This window comes from Trachemys scripta, chromosome 7 (genome assembly GCF_013100865.1).
Source record: "Trachemys scripta elegans isolate TJP31775 chromosome 7, CAS_Tse_1.0, whole genome shotgun sequence".
Taxonomy (NCBI): domain Eukaryota; kingdom Metazoa; phylum Chordata; order Testudines; family Emydidae; genus Trachemys; species Trachemys scripta.
In genome coordinates, this window is record NC_048304.1 from 86406635 (window position 1) to 86424711 (window position 18077).

Consider the following 18077-nt stretch of genomic DNA (forward strand, 5'->3'; position numbering starts at 1 on the left):
AGACAAGTTAGCTAGGGAAGGCTAAATATTTAACAATGTCAGACTTAGAGTTGGAGGTGAAAGGGGGAAGGTAGCTTTCTAATCAATGTACTTTAGGGTACACTGTGTTATCAGATTTTTTGCCAAACACAGGCCACGTAAAACCTCGGTCGACAGATCCTTTCAAAACAACAAGCACATTTACCAGTGAGTGAGAACGGACGATGCACAGAATTCCACCCTCCAGCCTTCTCTAAAACTGATCCTTTGTGTTTTCTCCTTTTACATTTAGTAGGAGTTCATTTTCAGCAGAGAGAGGTTGAGATTTTTGGTGACTTGCTGCCAACAAAGCCAAATGTGACTTAAAGTCACAAGGCTTCCCATAAACATAGTTGAAAGATGAGCATTTGCTTTTGTTGTGAACCAATGTAATTAAAGTAATATTTTACAATGTTCAAGCATTCAGTAAATAGCAGCTTTAAAGCCAATACCCCATATAGAAGGACAGTCTCACCGGGGGAGGATCCCCTTATTAAAAAGAGAATTACAAAGAGCATATATGTTAGGTTGCTTATGCAAGGCAGGAGAAAGGTGGGGAAAAAATTAAGCCATTTTAAATTCCTTATATCCAAGGCAGCCCCCTGCTTGACCAGGTATATCCCTATTTCACATCAAGCTTGCAAGATAAGAAATCCAACTGGGAAAAACAAAACAGTCCTATAGAAGAAATTTCTCTGGCATTCTTCTCACCCTTGCTGGACCCCCTCTGCCCTTAATCTTATGGACAGCTTCCGTAATAAACAAAGGTTGATATTGTTTTCTATAAACCCAGCTCTCTTTCGAAAGCTCATTCTAAACACACTTTTTGTAAATAACGCTTAAAATCTAAACTAAAAATAATTCAGGAGCAAAAGACTAGGATTTGTTACTAGTATATTTGCTAGGCATTTCTGTTCCACTGCTTGACCCATATGGGACTATTCCGACCAATGTTGTTCTCTGAAGCTATCCATATTCAATTCTACATAAAATCCTGGGTTTGTTGGACACTGGAGCGTACCATGGAGATGAAACTGGTGGCTGCAATACACAGAACTAATTATTCTTGTAATTTTCCTGAGAGATTAATATTAAAGAGGCATCAACAGTGGAAAAATTAAAGCAGAAGATACAATAGACTCCAATTTCTGTTCTGGTGTTTGGAAAAACTCCAGTTGTTAATAGTCTGTCTTTTGGGTGGTTTTTTTCTAGTTCAATGTAGCAATGGGTCTGTTATCATTCAGTAGAGTTTTGTGTGACGAGTGTTCATCTGCAGAGCATCTGACAATGGCATGTTTTGCAGGAGCAGTACAGACAGATTTATGGCCCCAATAACATGTTGTAAACCAGGTTCTTCCATTTGCTGCAGTTATTGTTTGGGCATAGCAAAGTCCCAAGCTGTCTCCTGCGCGCATTTCCACATTGCCCTCATGAGTCGTGTAAATCCCATGTCTTTGGGCTTCTCCAAACCTCTCATAAGTCGCTGCTTCATAATGGCAACAAACTCCTTGTTACTCAACTCTCCGTTCCCTAAAGGAAGAGGGGAAAAAAAATGTTCATTAACTTGAAAGTACAAAAATAAAAGGCCCAGAAATCTTTGGAGGGCAGTACCAAAAGCTTGGTTTCCTTTAGAGAAGAAAAAGAGACTGGTTCATGTTTTGCTTTAGTCTCCTGACAGGTCAGGCCATGAAAAGTGCTGGTAGCAATGTACAAATTTTACGTTATATTTGAAGTTAAAGTTTCTGATTAAAACAAACACTTCAGAGTTTCCTGCTGACAGCCACTGTATGGCTGGTGTCACAATAACGCTGCTTTTCAGCACGATGGCACCTCCCAGCAGGAAGCTTGGAAATAGCAAATTGTAAATTAACTCCAATTTCATATGCAATTCACTTTTTACAAAATGTGAAAAATGCTTCTCCCCATGGGATCATTTCAGGACAATCTGCTGAGCAAAATGATTGCAGGTTTAATTTTGACAGTATTATTATATCACCAGTTACAATTCTGCATCCTTTCTGGACAAGGCCCAATTACTAATTGAAACAATGAATGCTTTTATCAAAATGTTTACTTTGTGATTAATTGCAGTCAGGAACTCTGTGACACAATGGTCTTAAATGAAAATGCATGACAGGTTCAACAACTTATTTTCCAAAGACCCAACTATTGTCATAGCAATAAGGAAAATTTCATATTTTAGTCAGGTATTTAGTGTTGACATAAGTGAGATTCAGAGGTGGCAAAAATTTTTGACACCGCAATGCAGCCCCACCAGTGATCATTTACAATTTGGCAGATTTTTTTTTCACCTATGTCAAGCAGCATATGACAACATCTGACTGTTTCTTGGAGCAGCTAGTCCTGGAACCTACAAGGGGAGAGGCAATTCTTGATATAGTCCTAACTGGCACACAGGATCTGGTCCAAGAGGTGAACCACTCAGTAATAGCGACCAGGATGTAATTAGATTTACCATTCTTGTAGGGAGAAAAATACCAAAGAAACCCACCACAGCAGCATTTAACTTCACAAGGGGAACTACACAAAAAATGAGGAAGCTAGTTAAACAGAAATTAAAAGGAACAGTCACAAGAGAGAAATGCCTGCAAGCTGCATGGAAACATTTTAAAATCACCATAATAAGAGGCTCAAATTAAATGTGTACCCCAAATAAGAAAAAAATCAGTAAGAGGATGCCACCAGGGCTAAATAACAGAGCACAAGAGGAGATTAGAGACAAAAAGACATTCTTTAAAAATTGGAAGTCAAATCTGACTGAGGAATATAGAAAGGAGCCTAAACTCTGCCAAGTATAATTAGGCAGTCCAAAAAAGAATTTGAAGAGCAACTAGCAAAAGACAAAAACTAACAGCTAATTTGTTCTAAGTATATCAGAACCAGGATGCCTGCCAAACAGTGGGACCACTGGACTATAGAGGTACTACAGGAGCACTCAAGGAAGACTAGGCTGTTGTGGAGAAGCTAAATGAATCATTCACATCAGTCTTCACTGCAGAGGATGTGAGGGAGATTCCCACCCCTGAGCCATTCTTTTTAGGTGACAAATTTGAGGAACTGTCCCAGACTGAGGTGTCAATAGAGGAGGTTTTGGAACTAATTGATAAATTAAACAGGAATGAGTCATCAGGACCAGATGGTGACCCAAAAGTTCTGAAGGAACTCAAATATGAAATTGAAGAACTACTAACTGTGCTATATAACTTATTGCTTAAATCAGCCTCTGTATCAAATGACTGGCAGATAGCTAATGTGATGCTGATTTTTAAACAAATTTCCAGAAGTGATCCTGGCAATTACAGGCTGGTAAGCCTAACTTCAGTACCAGGCAAACTGGTTGAAACTATAGTAAAGAACAGAATGATCAAACACATAGATGAACATGATATGTTGAGGGAGAAGTCAACATGTTTTTTGTAAAGGGAAATCATGCCTTATGAATCTATTAGAATCCTTTGAGGGTGTCAACAAACATGTGAACAAAGATATAGTGCATTTGGACTTTCAGAAAGCCTTTGGCAATGTACCTCAACAAAGGCTTTTAAGCAAAGTAAGAAGTCATGGGATAAGAGAGAAGGTCCTCTCATGGTTAAAAAACAGGAAATAGTCACTTTCACAGTGAGAGGGAGGTCAATAGTGGGATCTGTACTGGCACCTGTGCTGTTTAACATATTCGTAAATGATCTGGAAAAAGGGGTAAACAATGAGGTGGCAAAGTTTGCAGACAATACAAAATTACTCAAGATAGTTAAGTCCAAAGATGACTGCGAAGAGTTACAAAGGGCTCTCTCTAAACTGCTATGTTAAGAGTTTGACTTAAACCGACTAACACAATGAAACCTTGGGTCCAATCTGCAACTCCAAACTCATCCTGCACTTCTGAACCTAGATATTGCAACATACACAGAACTGGAACTTGGGATCTTAGATGAAAAAATGAACAGGGAGAAATCTACCAAGAGGGGAGACTTATCAAGGGAAATATGGAAGATACTCAAAAAAGAATAATCACAACAAAGCTGAATGTTTATAAAGTTAGAAGTGGAGCTGGGCGTATTGTGAACATGGAAACTTCTTGAGGGTACTTTTTTGCACTGAAATAATTTAGGAAGTGTCAGAGGTTTTGAAATAGATAAGTTATTTTTTTTAAAAAAAAAACTTCCTAGACTTGGACTCATTTTGGCAAGTTTTATTCCACAGCTAATTTTTATGGGTAATTTATAATCCCTAGGATTTTTAATGAAAATACTGACAGACTTTGAAGGGAGTATTCCCAATCAGATTCAGAGACACAACATGATTCATTGCCTTTACATTCCAATTCATTGGAAGACATCCAGGTCTCTGAAATCCCTGTCTAGTTTACTATCAATTTTGTAGGCACATGTTTGTTTTCCCAAGACCACTTGACAAGGAAAGAAGAAAGGATTCCTGACAGTTCTACGCCCACTGCTTCTTCCTGCTTCGTGTCTGTCATTTAGACTCTTGCTTAAGAGACAACCTGTCTCTTCCTAATTGTATCGTTGCTACAGAGTTTGTCCCCTGCCCACTCTGCATGTAAATCAAGAAATACTCCAAGGAAGCAAAGCTTTCAGACCATCCTGATTTTAAAAGCTCTAGCAAACACTGTTTTTGTTTTAAATAATCTGGCCACAGATATTTCAACCGCTCTCCTGTGTCTTTATTGGTGCACTGGGCAGAGGGGCCCAATAAAATCCATTGTGCAGGACATTATTCATTCAAACTGGTTTTAAGAGGCTTGAAAACTGAAGGCTTTTTGGGAGTATAACTCTCTGAACAAAGCCCTCTCATGTTCTTTCTGCACTTTGTGTACATACATACAAGGAACTAGAAAACCCCCATAATTATTCCTAAAAACAGGGTCTAATTGCTAACTTTATTTTCTGCTCTTTGTGCTGACTTAGAACAATCCTTTTCTCTATCTGCAGTCCACTTCTTAATCCAGTATTGCCATCTTTATCTTCTATGTTATCTGACAGAAAAGCAACCACATAACTACTTCCAATCTGAAACTGTGGAGTCTCATTTAAGACCACAAATGTATCTTCTTTTCTCAGCACTCCCTCCCCCATCACTCACCCACCATCAGGACTTGCTACCATGTTAAAAAAAAAAGTCAGCAGTTTCATTCCTTAAGCCATATTTAGAAGTCTGTATACACAAGCTAAATGAAACTAAAGAGATCTGTGTCTGCTTTTATGCTATGTTCCTATCTTTGAAGAGATTTCTCTAACAGAACAGTCTTTTCCTCTAAAGATTTGGTATCAAAAACATTCAACAGAATCTCCTCTGAGAGTATGCAAATGGAGACCATTTGGATACATTTCAATTCACTCTACAGATCAAAATATCTGGCTTGCAGATTCCAATCAGGAATCGCTATTGAACTACTTAGGGAAAAACGTGATTCAACCTTCTTTCACCAAAGGTACAAGGAAATAATATGAAGCTGGAAGCAAGAGAGGATATAAATAGACAGACAATTGCAAAGATGCATTTATCATTTAATCAACGGTGAACACAAAACTATTTATTTACACACACACAGTATCAGAGGATGGACAGCATATCAAAATGGGTGATTTGACAGCCCTGCTGGATATCTTTAGATAGTGAGTACATTTACCCCTTTGAGGGCACAATGGACCTACTGTATATTAAAAGAAAACATAAGCAAAAAATGATGAGCCATTAGTCTATTAATATTTAGTATCTACCTGATTTACCATTGAATACACTGGATAACTAGAGATAGAGTAAATTCTCCTGGGTTATGTTCTTGGCTCTGCCAATGATTTGCCCTGTGGATTTAGGCAAATACTTAACTCAGTTTCCCTGGATGTAAAATAAGGATAACAACTCTTATTTATTATTATGTACCTCAGAGAAATACTATGACAATTGGTGTTTATAAAGTACTCTGAAGATGTAAAATGCCATTTAAGTGCTAATTACATGAGGACGATATGTTTTGTGACAGTGCTGTCTAGAAGTGAAGTGATGTGATGTTATGGAGCAATGTTATGAGTTGGCTAATCAGCTTCTCCAGTTGAGCAATGGCATTTCATAAGAATATCAAAATGGTCCATCTAGCCCAGTATCCTGTCTTCTGACAGGGGCCAACGCCAGGTGCCCCAGGGGGAATGAACAGAACAGGTCATCATCAAGTGATCCATCCCTTGTCACCTTTCCCAGCTTCTGGCATGATTTCCAGCCATGATGTCATAGAAAAGTGTAATGTCACAGGAGGATAGGCTGGTTAAACAAAGTACCCAATATACTCACTGAAGGGCAGCTACTGAACTTCCATATTCAGAGTTACAGTGCCAGTCTCATTAGTCTCATTACAAACTGCATTAAGTTCTGGCTCGCCACACATTATGCAGACACGATCACTGTGACTCTGCAGTTAAGTATATTCACTTTCACAATGCAAGTGTGACTAACACTCATTGCTTACTCCACAAAATGCCATTGCACAGAGGATACTCTTGGTTTGCATGGTCCAATTATTACCAGAGTGTAATGTTTCACTTGAATGTCTGAAGGCATGGCATGTATACTGCAGTTTTGAATGTTTCTGCTACTGTTCACAGAGGACAACATCCAGCCCTGAGTTTTTGTCCTCAAGGGAAAAATTAAACTAGTTAGTGGGATATTGAAAAATCACCACAACAGGAATAAAATCCTTATATACGAGATCTGTAAAACCTAGTTTAGCATTAGAGACTATGGTTCTTAGTTTCTTTAACTGAACTTTGGTTCTGCTGTGTAGGGGGCACAGTGCATCTATTCGTTGAGCTGGCCATTGAGTTAACCATTAATTGTTAATTCAGCATCCCTGCTGGAGGAGTTCGGATCGCTTCAACTTCCATTTTTAAGCTCCCATTTTTGAGATCTGCACTGCAGTCATCATCCTTCTGAGCTCAGTAATTTTCCTCTTTAATCAACCTGAGATTGCTTTTGAGTGACAAGAGCAGGCCAGAAAAAGCAAACTACTGGGAATAAATTCCAGATTTCTTGCATGGCAATGCACATTGCTATCATTAATTAGCTAGTGTTTGTACAGAGCTGTAAATGTAAAGTACAGTGTTAGTGCTAAATATTCTTATTACCAACAATAGGCCATAATTGCTAATTTTGTTAAACATATAATGTTTCTGGGAGCAGAAGATAATCTGATTTCTCTCTGCAGTGAGCTATTCAACCAGAAATCTGACCTACAAAACCCTCAAACTTTTAAGTTAGATATATGAAAACTTTCAGAGAGCACTGAAATGCCATTAACAAAACCCTCTGGAAAAGTATAAGCTTTTAATACTGTGACAAAGTTCCTCCTCTATCTTGATGGGTCCTGCGCTTACTGGTTGGTTTTCTTGCCTCAGAGATTCACCAGGTGGGTTGGGGAACAGCCCAGAGACCTTCCCCTCTGGAAGAACCTACAGTCCAGGTCAATTGGGAGGTTTTGGGGGGAACCGAGGCCCACCCTCTACTCCGGGTTCTAGCCCAGGGCCCAGTGGACTGCAGCTATCTATTGTGCCTCCTGTAACAGCTGCATGACAGCTACAACTCCCTGGGCTACTTCCCCTTGGCCTCCTCCAAACACCTTCCTTATTCTCACCACAGGACCTTCCTCCTGGTGTCTGATAATGCTTGTGCTCCTCAGTTGCCCAGCAGCACACCTTCACTCTCAGCTCCTTGCACCTCTTGCTCCCAGCTCTTCACACACGCACCACAAACTGAAGTGAGCTCCTTTTTAAAACCCAGGTGCCCTGATTAGCCTGCCTTAATTGATTCTAGCAGCTTCTTCTTAATTGGCTCCAGGTGTCCTAATTAGCCTGCCTGCCTTAACTGGTTCTAGCAGGTTCCTGATTACTCTAGTGCAGCCCCTGCTCTGGTCACTCAGGGAACAGAAAACTACTCATCCAGTGACCAGTATATTTGCTCTCTACCAGACTCGTGTAACCACATTCCTGTCCCTGTTCTTTTATTAGTTGTCCCCTGTAATTTTTTGGTCTCCAGGTCTTGTGGATCCCCCTCGTAGCTGGGGGGATCCTTTAGCACTTCCTGGATCCCAATAGGACCAGACTCCTGTACTTCACTGGTCTGGGTCTGTCACAATACAGACCACAACACAAACAGAAAACTATAATACAGTGTGAAGGGAACAGTGAATACCACCATGAAATGGATAATAATGCTATGGAAGGCCAAAATCTAGCAGTATTTTCATGCTATTGATAAGCTGGAGAGCAGAAATGAAAACAATTGATAAAAAGCCAGTTAGCCTGGGGATGGAGAGGAAGAAAGCCTCCAAATCTCATTCATTTTGACTGCCTCTGGTTATTGATCTTACTTTTAGTATCTCTATACATAATAAATTGCAAAATGGGGAACAATAGAAGAGCACTCTGGTGCTGATAAAGGTTTGTCAGATACAACCAACTCATCCCTTGAAAAGAAAATATTATCGAAATGCACAAATATAACATATTTAGCTTTTATAGCTTGATTTTTTCAGGTTTTTTTTTTTTTTTTTTTTTTGGAAATACAGATAAACTACACAACACACTGGGCACAGGATGGGAATATGAAAAGGTCAGACCGATACAGTAAATTAAAACCACTCACCGTCACAATCAAAAAGAGCAAACACCACATCACACACATGGTCTGAGAGCTCCACTTTTGCCACTGTCCTGGCTACCTGCTGCATGGTAACTGAAATAAAATAAGGATACATTATTAATAGAATGCAGTAAACTTAAATCAGTGTTATCTTTCATCTTTCACCTTTTGTAACTGTTTTTCTTCGAGATGTGTTGCTCATGTTCATTCCATTCTAGGTGTGCGCACACCCACATGCACAGCTGTTGGAGACTTTTACCTTAGCGGTATCCATAGGGTAGGCTGTGGCGCCCCCCTGAATGCCGCGCTCATGCGTTGGTATATTAGGTGCTGCCGACCCTACGCCCTCTCAGTTCCTTCTTGCAGGCAACTCCGACAGATGGGTAGGGGGGGTGGGTAATGGAATGGACATGAGCAACATATCCTGAAGACCAAGTTACAAAAGGGAGGTAACCGTTTTTAGTTCTTCGAGTGCTTGCTCATGTCGATTCCATTCTAGGTGACTCACAAGCAGTATTCTTGGAGATGTGCTCGGCGTTCACAGTTTAGCAGCTTGTAGTACTGCCATACCGAAGCCAGCATCGTCCCAGGCCTCCTGGGTAGGTGCGTAGTGGGACGTGAACGTATGGATGGCTGGCCAGGTGGCCACCTTACAGATGTCCTAGATAGACAACTGAGCCAGAAAAGCTGCCAAAGAGGCCTGTGCCCTGGTCAAGTGGGCGGTTACAATCGCCAGGGATGGCACTTTTCCCTGATTGCAGCAAATACAGGTGGTGATTCAAGAAGAAATTCTTTGAGCAGACACCGGGCGACCTTTCATCCTGTTAGCCACAGTGATAGACAATTGCGTTGACTTGCGGAATGGCGTGGGCCTTTCAATGTAGAAGGCTAATGTCCTGACGTCTAGGGAATGCAGCCTACACTCCTTCTCTGACTTATGCAGCTTTGGAAAAAAGACAGGTAAAGTAAATGTCCTGGCCCATATGAAACAGAGACCATGCTGGGCAGGAAAGCCAGGTGTGGCCTCAGCTGGACTTTGTCTTTGTAAAAGACCCTGTAGGGTGGTTTCAAGGTGAGTGCCCTAATCTCAGAGACCCGGCAGGCAGATGTTACTGCAACCAGGAGGACAACCTTCCAGGAAAGGAGGAGGAGAGAGCAGGAAGCCAGAGGCTTGAAGGGGGGTCCTGTGAGCTGAGACAGCACCAGATTGAGGTCCCACGGAGGAACGTGTGGGTAGAGGTGCTCAAGGCCCTTGAGGAACCTGGCAGTTGTGTCCTGGGCAAAAATCAACCTTCCCTCAAGCGACAGATGGAAGGCCGAGATAGCCACCAAGTCAACCTTGACAGTTGAAAGGGACAGGCCTTGGAGCTTGAGATGCAGAAGGTAGTCTAGGATTAACTGCAGTGAGGCTTGCTCAGGCTTAATGCCTTTGTCTGAGGTCCAGCAAGTGAACCGCTTCTATTTGGCCAGGTAGGTTGCTCTGGTGGAGGGCTTTCTACTGCCCAACAGGACCTGTTGGGCATCAGCCGAGCACTGATGCTCCTGCGCATGTAACTATGCAGTAGCCAAGCTGTCAGGTGCCGTGCCGCCAGGTTCGGATGCAGGAGACTGCCATGGTTCTGGGATAGTAGGTCCAGCCTGAGCGGTAGCAGCAGTGGAGCAGCCACCGAGAGGTTCAGGAGCATGCCGAACCAATGCTGGCACGGCCAACCTGGCGCTATGAACTGCAGATGTAACCTGAGGATATTATTTCTAGCACCCAATGGTCCGAGGTTAGCAGAGACCAGGCTGACCGGAAGGGGTGGAGGCGGTCGAGGAGAGAGAGGGAGGGTCGATCCAGTGAAATGACTGGGTCGTCATCCTTGAGCGCACCCTCAGAATGACTGCTTCTGGCCTCCTGGGAGGGTCAGGCTGAGCAGATGAGCAGGAAGATGACGGGTGTCGCTGCTTAGACCCTTGTCTCTGTCCTTCCTCAGGTAGGAACCTGATCAGGGAGTTCCCCAGGACCTAGACTGCGGGGGCAGAGGAAACGGAGGATGGAATAGCTTCCTGGCCTGCTGAGGTGTGTGAAGGCCCAAGAAGCAGAGGGTGGCCCAGGAGTCTTTAAGGTCGTGGCACCTTTAGTCCATGAGCTCAGAGAAGAGCCCCGCCCCCTCAAATGGGAGGTCCTGAATAGAGGCCTGCATCTCCTGGGACAACCTGGAGGACTGCAACCAGGAGCTGTGCCTCATGACCACTATAAAGGCGACCATCCTGGCTGCTGAGTCAGTAGTGTCCCAGGCCATTTGGAGGGCCCCCCTTGCCACCGCTGTGCCCTCGTCCACCAAAGCGGCAAACTCCCGGGCTCGATCCTGTGAAAGGGCCTCTTTAAATTTGTTAAGGGAGTCCCACAGGTTAAAATTGTACCTGCCTAACAGGGCCTGGTAGTTAGACACCGTGAATTGTAGGCTGGCTATTGAATAAATCTTTCTGACAAATAAATCGAGGTCTCTTGGCATCTTTGTTCTTTGGTGTGCCACTAACGTGGTCTTGCCTGTCCCTTTCATTCACAGCGGACACGACCAGTGAAGCCACTGGAGGGTATACGTAGAGGTATTCAAACCATTTTGTAGGGTTGTAATACTTCTTTTCTGCCTTCTTAGAACTCAGCAGAATGGAAGAGGGGGTTTGCCACAAGGACTTGGCAATTTTAAGGACCCTGGGAGGACAGGTAGCGTGACCCGGACCGGGGTGGAGGAGGAGGATATAACGTTAAAGAGGTCATCAGATTCCTCCGCGACCTCCTCAATTTGTAGGTTCAAATTAGCAGCCACCCTTTTAAGGAGGGCCTGGTGCTCCCTGAAGTCGTCGGGGGACTGCCTGTTTTGGAGGGACCTGCCACCGCTTCATCCGGGGAAGACGACGATGATTGCACCGCCTGTGGAGGAGCAGATTCCCCTTCCTCTCCGCGGACAGCTCCTTAGGTGCTGAGGTTTGGTGTGCTGTCCCCGCGTTGGATTCGGTATCACGTTCTGACTCCGGCGCTGGCGGTGCTGGTTTGTCTGAGGCAGCGAGGGAGGACTGGTGGGAACATGGGACCGGCATTACTGGCACGCCTCACGGGTTCCAGTACGACCATTGAGTAGACAACTGTCCCTGCTGCCACGTTGTTACTACAGGTGCCATGCCAGTCTCACGAGTCGGTGGCGAATTACCCCTCCTTGGCGATGGGCTGAACTCCTGGTCCGACTTGGACCACAGAATTGAAGGGAGCTTGAGAGATCACCTCGTCCAGTTCCCTGCACTCATGGCAGGACTAATTATCTAGACCATTCCTGACAGGTGTTTGTCTAACCTGCTCTTAAAAATCTCCAACGATGGAGATTACACAACCTCCGTAGACAATTTATTCCAGTGCTTAACCACCCTGATAGTTAGGAAGTTTTTCCTAATGTCCAAGCTAAACCTCCTTGCTGCAATTTAAGCCCACTGCTTCTTGTCCTATCCTCAGAGGTTAAGAAAAACATTTTTTCTTCCTCCTCCTTGTAACAACCTTTTACATACTTGAAAACTGTTATGTCCCCTCTCAGTCTTCTCTTTTCCAGATTAAACAAACCCAATTTTTTCAATCTTCCCTCATAGGTCATGTTTTCTAGACCTTAAATCATTTTTGTTGCTCTTCTCTGGACTCTCTCCAATTTGTCCATATCCTTCCTGAAATGTGGCGCCCAGAACTGGACACAATATTTCAATGAGGCCTAATCAGCACGGAGTAGAGCGGAAGAATTACGTCTCAGGTCTTGCTTACAACATTCCTCCTAATACATCCCAGAATGATGTTCACTTTTTTTGCAACAGCATTAAACTGTTGACTCATATTTAGCTTGTGGTCCACTATGACCACCAGATCCCTTTTTGCAGTACTCCTACCTAGGCAGTTATTTCCTATTTTGTATGTGTGCAACTGATTGTTCCTTCCTAAATGGAGTACTCTGCATTTGTCTTTATTGAATTTCATCCTATTTACTTCAGATCATTTCTCCAGTTTGTCCAGATCATTTTGAATTTTAATCCTATCCTCCAAAGCACTTGCAACCCCTCTCAGCTTGGTATCATCCACAAACTTTATAAGTATACTCTGTATGCCATTATACCATACTCTGTATACCTGTATACCATTGCCCTTATGGTGACCAGGGCGGAGCCATTGAGGCCTGAGTCTACCAACTGACTCTGGTTGGCGACTGGCGAGGTGAGTGCGAGGAACAGTACCGGGAGGAACGGGATCAATGCTGTGACAAGGAGCGGCCCTGCCTGGGCAGGGACTGACATCTGGGAGACCGTCTGGGTGAAGGTGACCTGGGCCATGGTGATCTTTGATGAGAAGCTTGCCGGTACTGGTGGTACGGGGACCAGTGCCTTGACTCTGGTTTCTCATGTCTTATAGGGGGAAAACGCATTGAGGACCTGGGCCTTCTGGTCGGTGACCTAGGATACAGTGCCGGGGTCCAAGGCTGTGGAGATGTGCCTGCGGTCCGGTGACCAAGGGTGCTCCATTGCTCTGTGAGGCATTCCCATGATCGGCTTGCCCTTAGATGTCAGGGTCTTAGCTGAACCTGCTGCCTGTTGCAGCATCTGCGGTGCCAGTCTGCCTACTTGTTCTTTAGCCTCCAGGGCCGCTTTGGGCAATGAGGACCCTGGGAGAGACCAGGGTCCCCTGCCGCTCCCCAGAGTCAGATTCCTGGCCGTGCTGGGGAATCGACGTCTGCCATAGCCCCATGAAGCCCAAGGGCAGGCACATGGCCTGACTTCGGTTCTTTCCGAAAGCCCCTTTCCCTTCTGGTGCCAGGAGGGCTCCTCTTCTTTTGCCGCTTCTTAGGCACCGGCGAGGGGGAACAGTGCGGGACAGAGCCCAGTGCTGGCATTGCGCTCTGCACTGAAATCGAAGTGCTCGGTGTGGGGTCCGAGTGGGAGGGCTCTGATGCAGGACGAAGCACAGCCTCCATGAGGAGGGCCCTCAAGCAGATATCCTTCTCCTTTAGGTTCTAGGTCGAAAGTTTTTACAGATTCGACACTTGTCCTTTCTATGGGACTCCCCCAAACACTTCAAACAGCTGTCAGGGGGGTCACCGATAAGCATCGGCCTGCTGCATGACAAGCATGGTTTGAAGCTGGGAGAATGGGGCCTGCCCTGCTCTGAGGCAAAGTCCCAGCTGGGACGCTAACTACCAAACTAAGGTTAACACTTAACTTAGTATCTACAAACTATATACAAAGAAGATAAACAAAGGCTGTAAAGAACCGCTAATGCTCTTGCAATTTGCAAGACAAGGCGCTCCAACCAACCGTCATGGGCGGTAAGAAGGAAGCGAGAGGGCATAGGGTTGGCGGCACCTAATATACCAACGCATGAATGCAGCACTCAAGGGGGCGCCGCAGACGACTCTATGGATACTGCTAAGGCAAAAGTCTCCGACAACTGTGCACATGGGCGTACACACACCTAGAATGGAATCGACATGAGAAAGCACTTGAAGAAGAATAGCATTTTACAAAAAGTTACCATCCAAAGCATTTTTCTCAGAAAGTTTTAAATTAAATTTCTTCCCCACTCCGTTCAACTCCTTCCTTGAAATCAGTCTCCTCAAAAGACCTGTGTTCCTACACTATACATGCACAGTGCTTTGTTGTTGTAGGGATGCTGATGAACCTTGAAATGTTGCTATTATTTTTATTAAAGTAAAAGCATTAAGCACTAATTCTGGAAACAAAACAAAAGAAAACCACCCACCAGCCAAAACTACTGTTTTTTCTTTGTTTGCAAAATCCATGTAACTGGAACTGTGGGTCTTAACTTTTTGCTCCTGGACATGAGAGGAAAGCATCAGAATGAGAGCAAACCCTCCACATGTAATTTCCCATCTCTCCTGCTCACAGACTCTCTATTCCTTGCATGGTCAGTAAGAAGGTTTTTTCCCCCTATGTTGAAAAACATATGAATTGTCATCTTTGCAACACTGGGTTCCTGCAGGCTGAATATTGTTTTTCTGCTAAGCAGTGCAGAGCCGATACAAACTCAAAAAGGCAAGTTCCAGTGTCTGTGAAAATAATACATCTTGCATCATCATTGACCAGGCTTAATAGAGAGGTTTGTGATATTAAATTTGCAATACGCAGTAATGAGAGTTCATGGCAAGGTTAGTGGCATCTCAGTCTAGAGGGTGAGTTCCGGCCACAAGTGAAAAGGCATTTGGTAGTTTCATCAGAGTCCCTAGTGGCCAGTGATGCATGTCACAACACTCACACACAATTCAGCATGGTTGCTATAGTAGTTCCTGCTGTACAAAAGAAATCAACGGCTTAGCATAATATATAACCATTATACATTCACATTAGGAGCATTCAGCTACCTCCCTCTATTTTTTCTTTTGGGGTTGATAATTGGATTATAGAGGACAAGGTGAGGAGGGTTAACTGGTGGTCATCTGTACTGACATATGCTGATATTTATTATGCATTTGTTTTCCAATTCTAACTTTAAAAAGAAATGATAGAAAAGAAGTGTAGAAGTGGGGTTGGACTGATGCAGGTTAAGAATGAAGAACACGGACATAGTTTTCATCTCTCTGTATTTTAAAAGGATGGGTTTCAATATAATGATAGTATATAATGATTTTAATTTGTCCTTATTATGTTGTACAGAACTTCAAGTACCTGTGGCAAAAGGGTGCTTTATAAATTCATTTGTTATTGTTAAAAGGCTTTAGGGAAGTTGAGTTCCTGCAAACATACTATGCCACAATTTATTCTTAATATTTGTATTCAGATAGTGCCTTTATCCAGGCTACAAGGCTCTTATTTTCATACAATCAATTTAAATAAAAAAAATTAGCACCTCTTTACAATAGACAGAGCACTTGGGACACTACACTTTCCAATAATTCAACAGCTATGCTGTGAAATCTGTTGTCATCTAGAAGAATTTTCGATCCTACACTGTGGGATTTTGCAATCTTCAATAGAATTGAGAACACGGAAGGCTTTGCACTAGAAGGGAAACCTCTGCACATTGCAAACATGTGGTCCAGGTTTTGCAAACAAATAGTAACATTTCCCCTCAAAAAACATTCCCTCCCTCTTCAAAACACGAAACACCCCCCATTCCAAATGCATCAAAAGTCATTGTTTATGACATCTAGTCTGGGTTTCTACATGTTACTACCAAAAAAGATAAGACAATGTTCCTAAATGCAGAGTAAAATAAATCAGCTTACTAAGTGCTTTGAGATCCAGAAAAGGGATGTAAGAGCTGAGTGTTAATATTAGTCATCTGCTTCATATAAAACAATATGTGAGTTTGGTGAATGGTACAAGAGGTGAAATCAGCAAGTAATTTCTAGTTTAAGTGCTTCATTGATGCCAATTGCATCAGATACAGTCTGACATTCTATTACAATCAATTTGATATAGTAGCAGAGGAACCTGAGAAGGGAGGAGTGTGCCTATCGGTGAAGTAACAAAATACAAGCTTTAGGAGAGTACCAATCATGGGCCATGTTTTTAGATGAGCACATGTAACCCATGCCTGCTGGGTGTGGTGCTCTGTCCCGCTGCAGTGGTATCTAGACCACCTAGAGATTGATGAGTCTGCTACAGCCTTGGCTCAGAGCCATGTGGCTTTTAGCTCACGCAGTAGAGGCTCATACACCAGGCCTCAGAAGTCCCAGGTTCTATCATGCCCGCTGACGACCAGAGTCTGTCGGCATTACACAAGCACACTTCATGCACTCAACCCCGATGTGTAAACACCCCAACTTGTGTGCACCCGGGTATCTGCACCTGACTATTTGTGAGCCTACGTTGGCACATATGCATCTGAAAACCTTTCCCTGTAATTCTGTAAATGGGCAAGGTGCAGACATGTCTCCTGGACGTTGAGAAAGGGAAGAGAAATCACAAATTCAGTTCCTTAGCATGAGGCATTACCAATGATTGATACAAGGCAGCTTCCATTAAAAACAAATCCACTCAGTTTTCCAAGACACTCAGTCTAAGGCAAACGGTTTCTTTTTTTACACTGACATAAAATTCTAATACTTGACACCAACTGAGTGAATTCCACAAGCACATGAGCCCTTATTAGGAAAAAAGTAAGGGGTCAATGAGCATCTCCATTTTGTTGTAACTCAGTGACAAGTTACAACCACCATGAAATCACACCGAAACAGAAGCTATCCCTGAAGAATAGATTAGAGCAGCAAACTGCATTTACAGTAATGACTGAATTTATTAGTATGCCTCCCACAGTGTGGATTTCCTCTATACAGCTTTCTTCAATGGAGCCAAGAAACTTCATATTAAATTGCATGGCACAGAATGTGTATGTAGGGGGATGAGGGGGGGGGGGAAGGAGGAGAAGAAGATGCTAGCAAAATGATTTTTAAATGCCTTTTTTAATGTAGCAATACTCAATGAAAAACCATCCACATTTGCATGGTTTGTTAGCTGTAAGTCAAGAGTTTAAAAAGGGCTAATTTTTAAAAGAGAAGCCAAAGAATTTAAGGGCAAGCAGTGAAAATGTGCAATTCTAAAGAGATGAATCTGACTGAGAATCTTGTAGGCTCCACTTGAGAGGAAAGCAAAATGGCAGAAAGACAAAACCATCACGTTTCAAACACAAATGAATTCCTCTGCCTCCCATCCCATGCCTAATTTCCTCTTCTTTATTTCCAATAAATAGGTGTCTTTTATAAATAAGAAATATAACTATCAGAAATATTAATTAGAGAAAGGAAAAAGAAAAAAGCACTAAGACACCACTCAAATACTCAGTGTTTAAAAGCAGTTTCTAGTAAAAGTCAAAGGTTTTTTTTTTTTTTAAATGAGTGTTATGGTATGCTAAAGGAATGATTCTGTATAATACCTGCTAGGTTCTTTTTACCCAGGTTCTCTTTTATTCCCAAATTCCCGTCCCTCTGTTTCTGCATCTGTATCTCTCATTAGCTTCCACTTACACCTTTGGATGCCTGCTATGCCAGGCAGGCAGAAATACTGCATCACTGCAGGTTTCACCACAGTGAAAGCCCTGCAGTGCTGACCGTTAGTTATCTGGTGTCTCTGATTCTAGTTCAGTGATGCAAAGTTGACGAACACTTTCCCTGGGATTAACGCTATGGAGAATAGCTCCCTTCCTTGGCACTGAGAACAGCCAATCTGTCAATTAACATGATGGAAGTTCCTGATCCGACTACCAGTGCTAAAGATCAAAAAGCTGCCCCTGAAAACAAGCATGCTTATCACAGGCCCACCACAGTGGAGTCCACAGCTCTATAATATTTCTGGTTTCTAGAGAAGGCTGCTAAGATGAACCTCACAGAACACTTTATTTCAATGGTGATGAAACAATGGCA

At 43.1% G+C, this 18077-nt stretch overlaps 1 protein-coding gene across 1 annotated transcript in view; it reads right to left on the minus strand.

The window, feature by feature from the left end:
• Positions 1-385: 385 nt before the first annotated feature.
• The window catches only part of MICU1 (mitochondrial calcium uptake 1), a 180353-nt gene continuing 162661 nt past the window's right edge, over positions 386-18077 (minus strand). The window contains exons 10-11 of the mRNA XM_034776856.1: positions 8692-8823; positions 386-1548 (exon numbers count right to left, since the gene is read on the minus strand). Coding sequence (XP_034632747.1) covers positions 1388-1548; positions 8692-8823 — 293 coding nt within the window. The 3' untranslated portion in view covers positions 386-1387. The remainder of the gene's footprint in view (positions 1549-8691; positions 8824-18077) is intronic.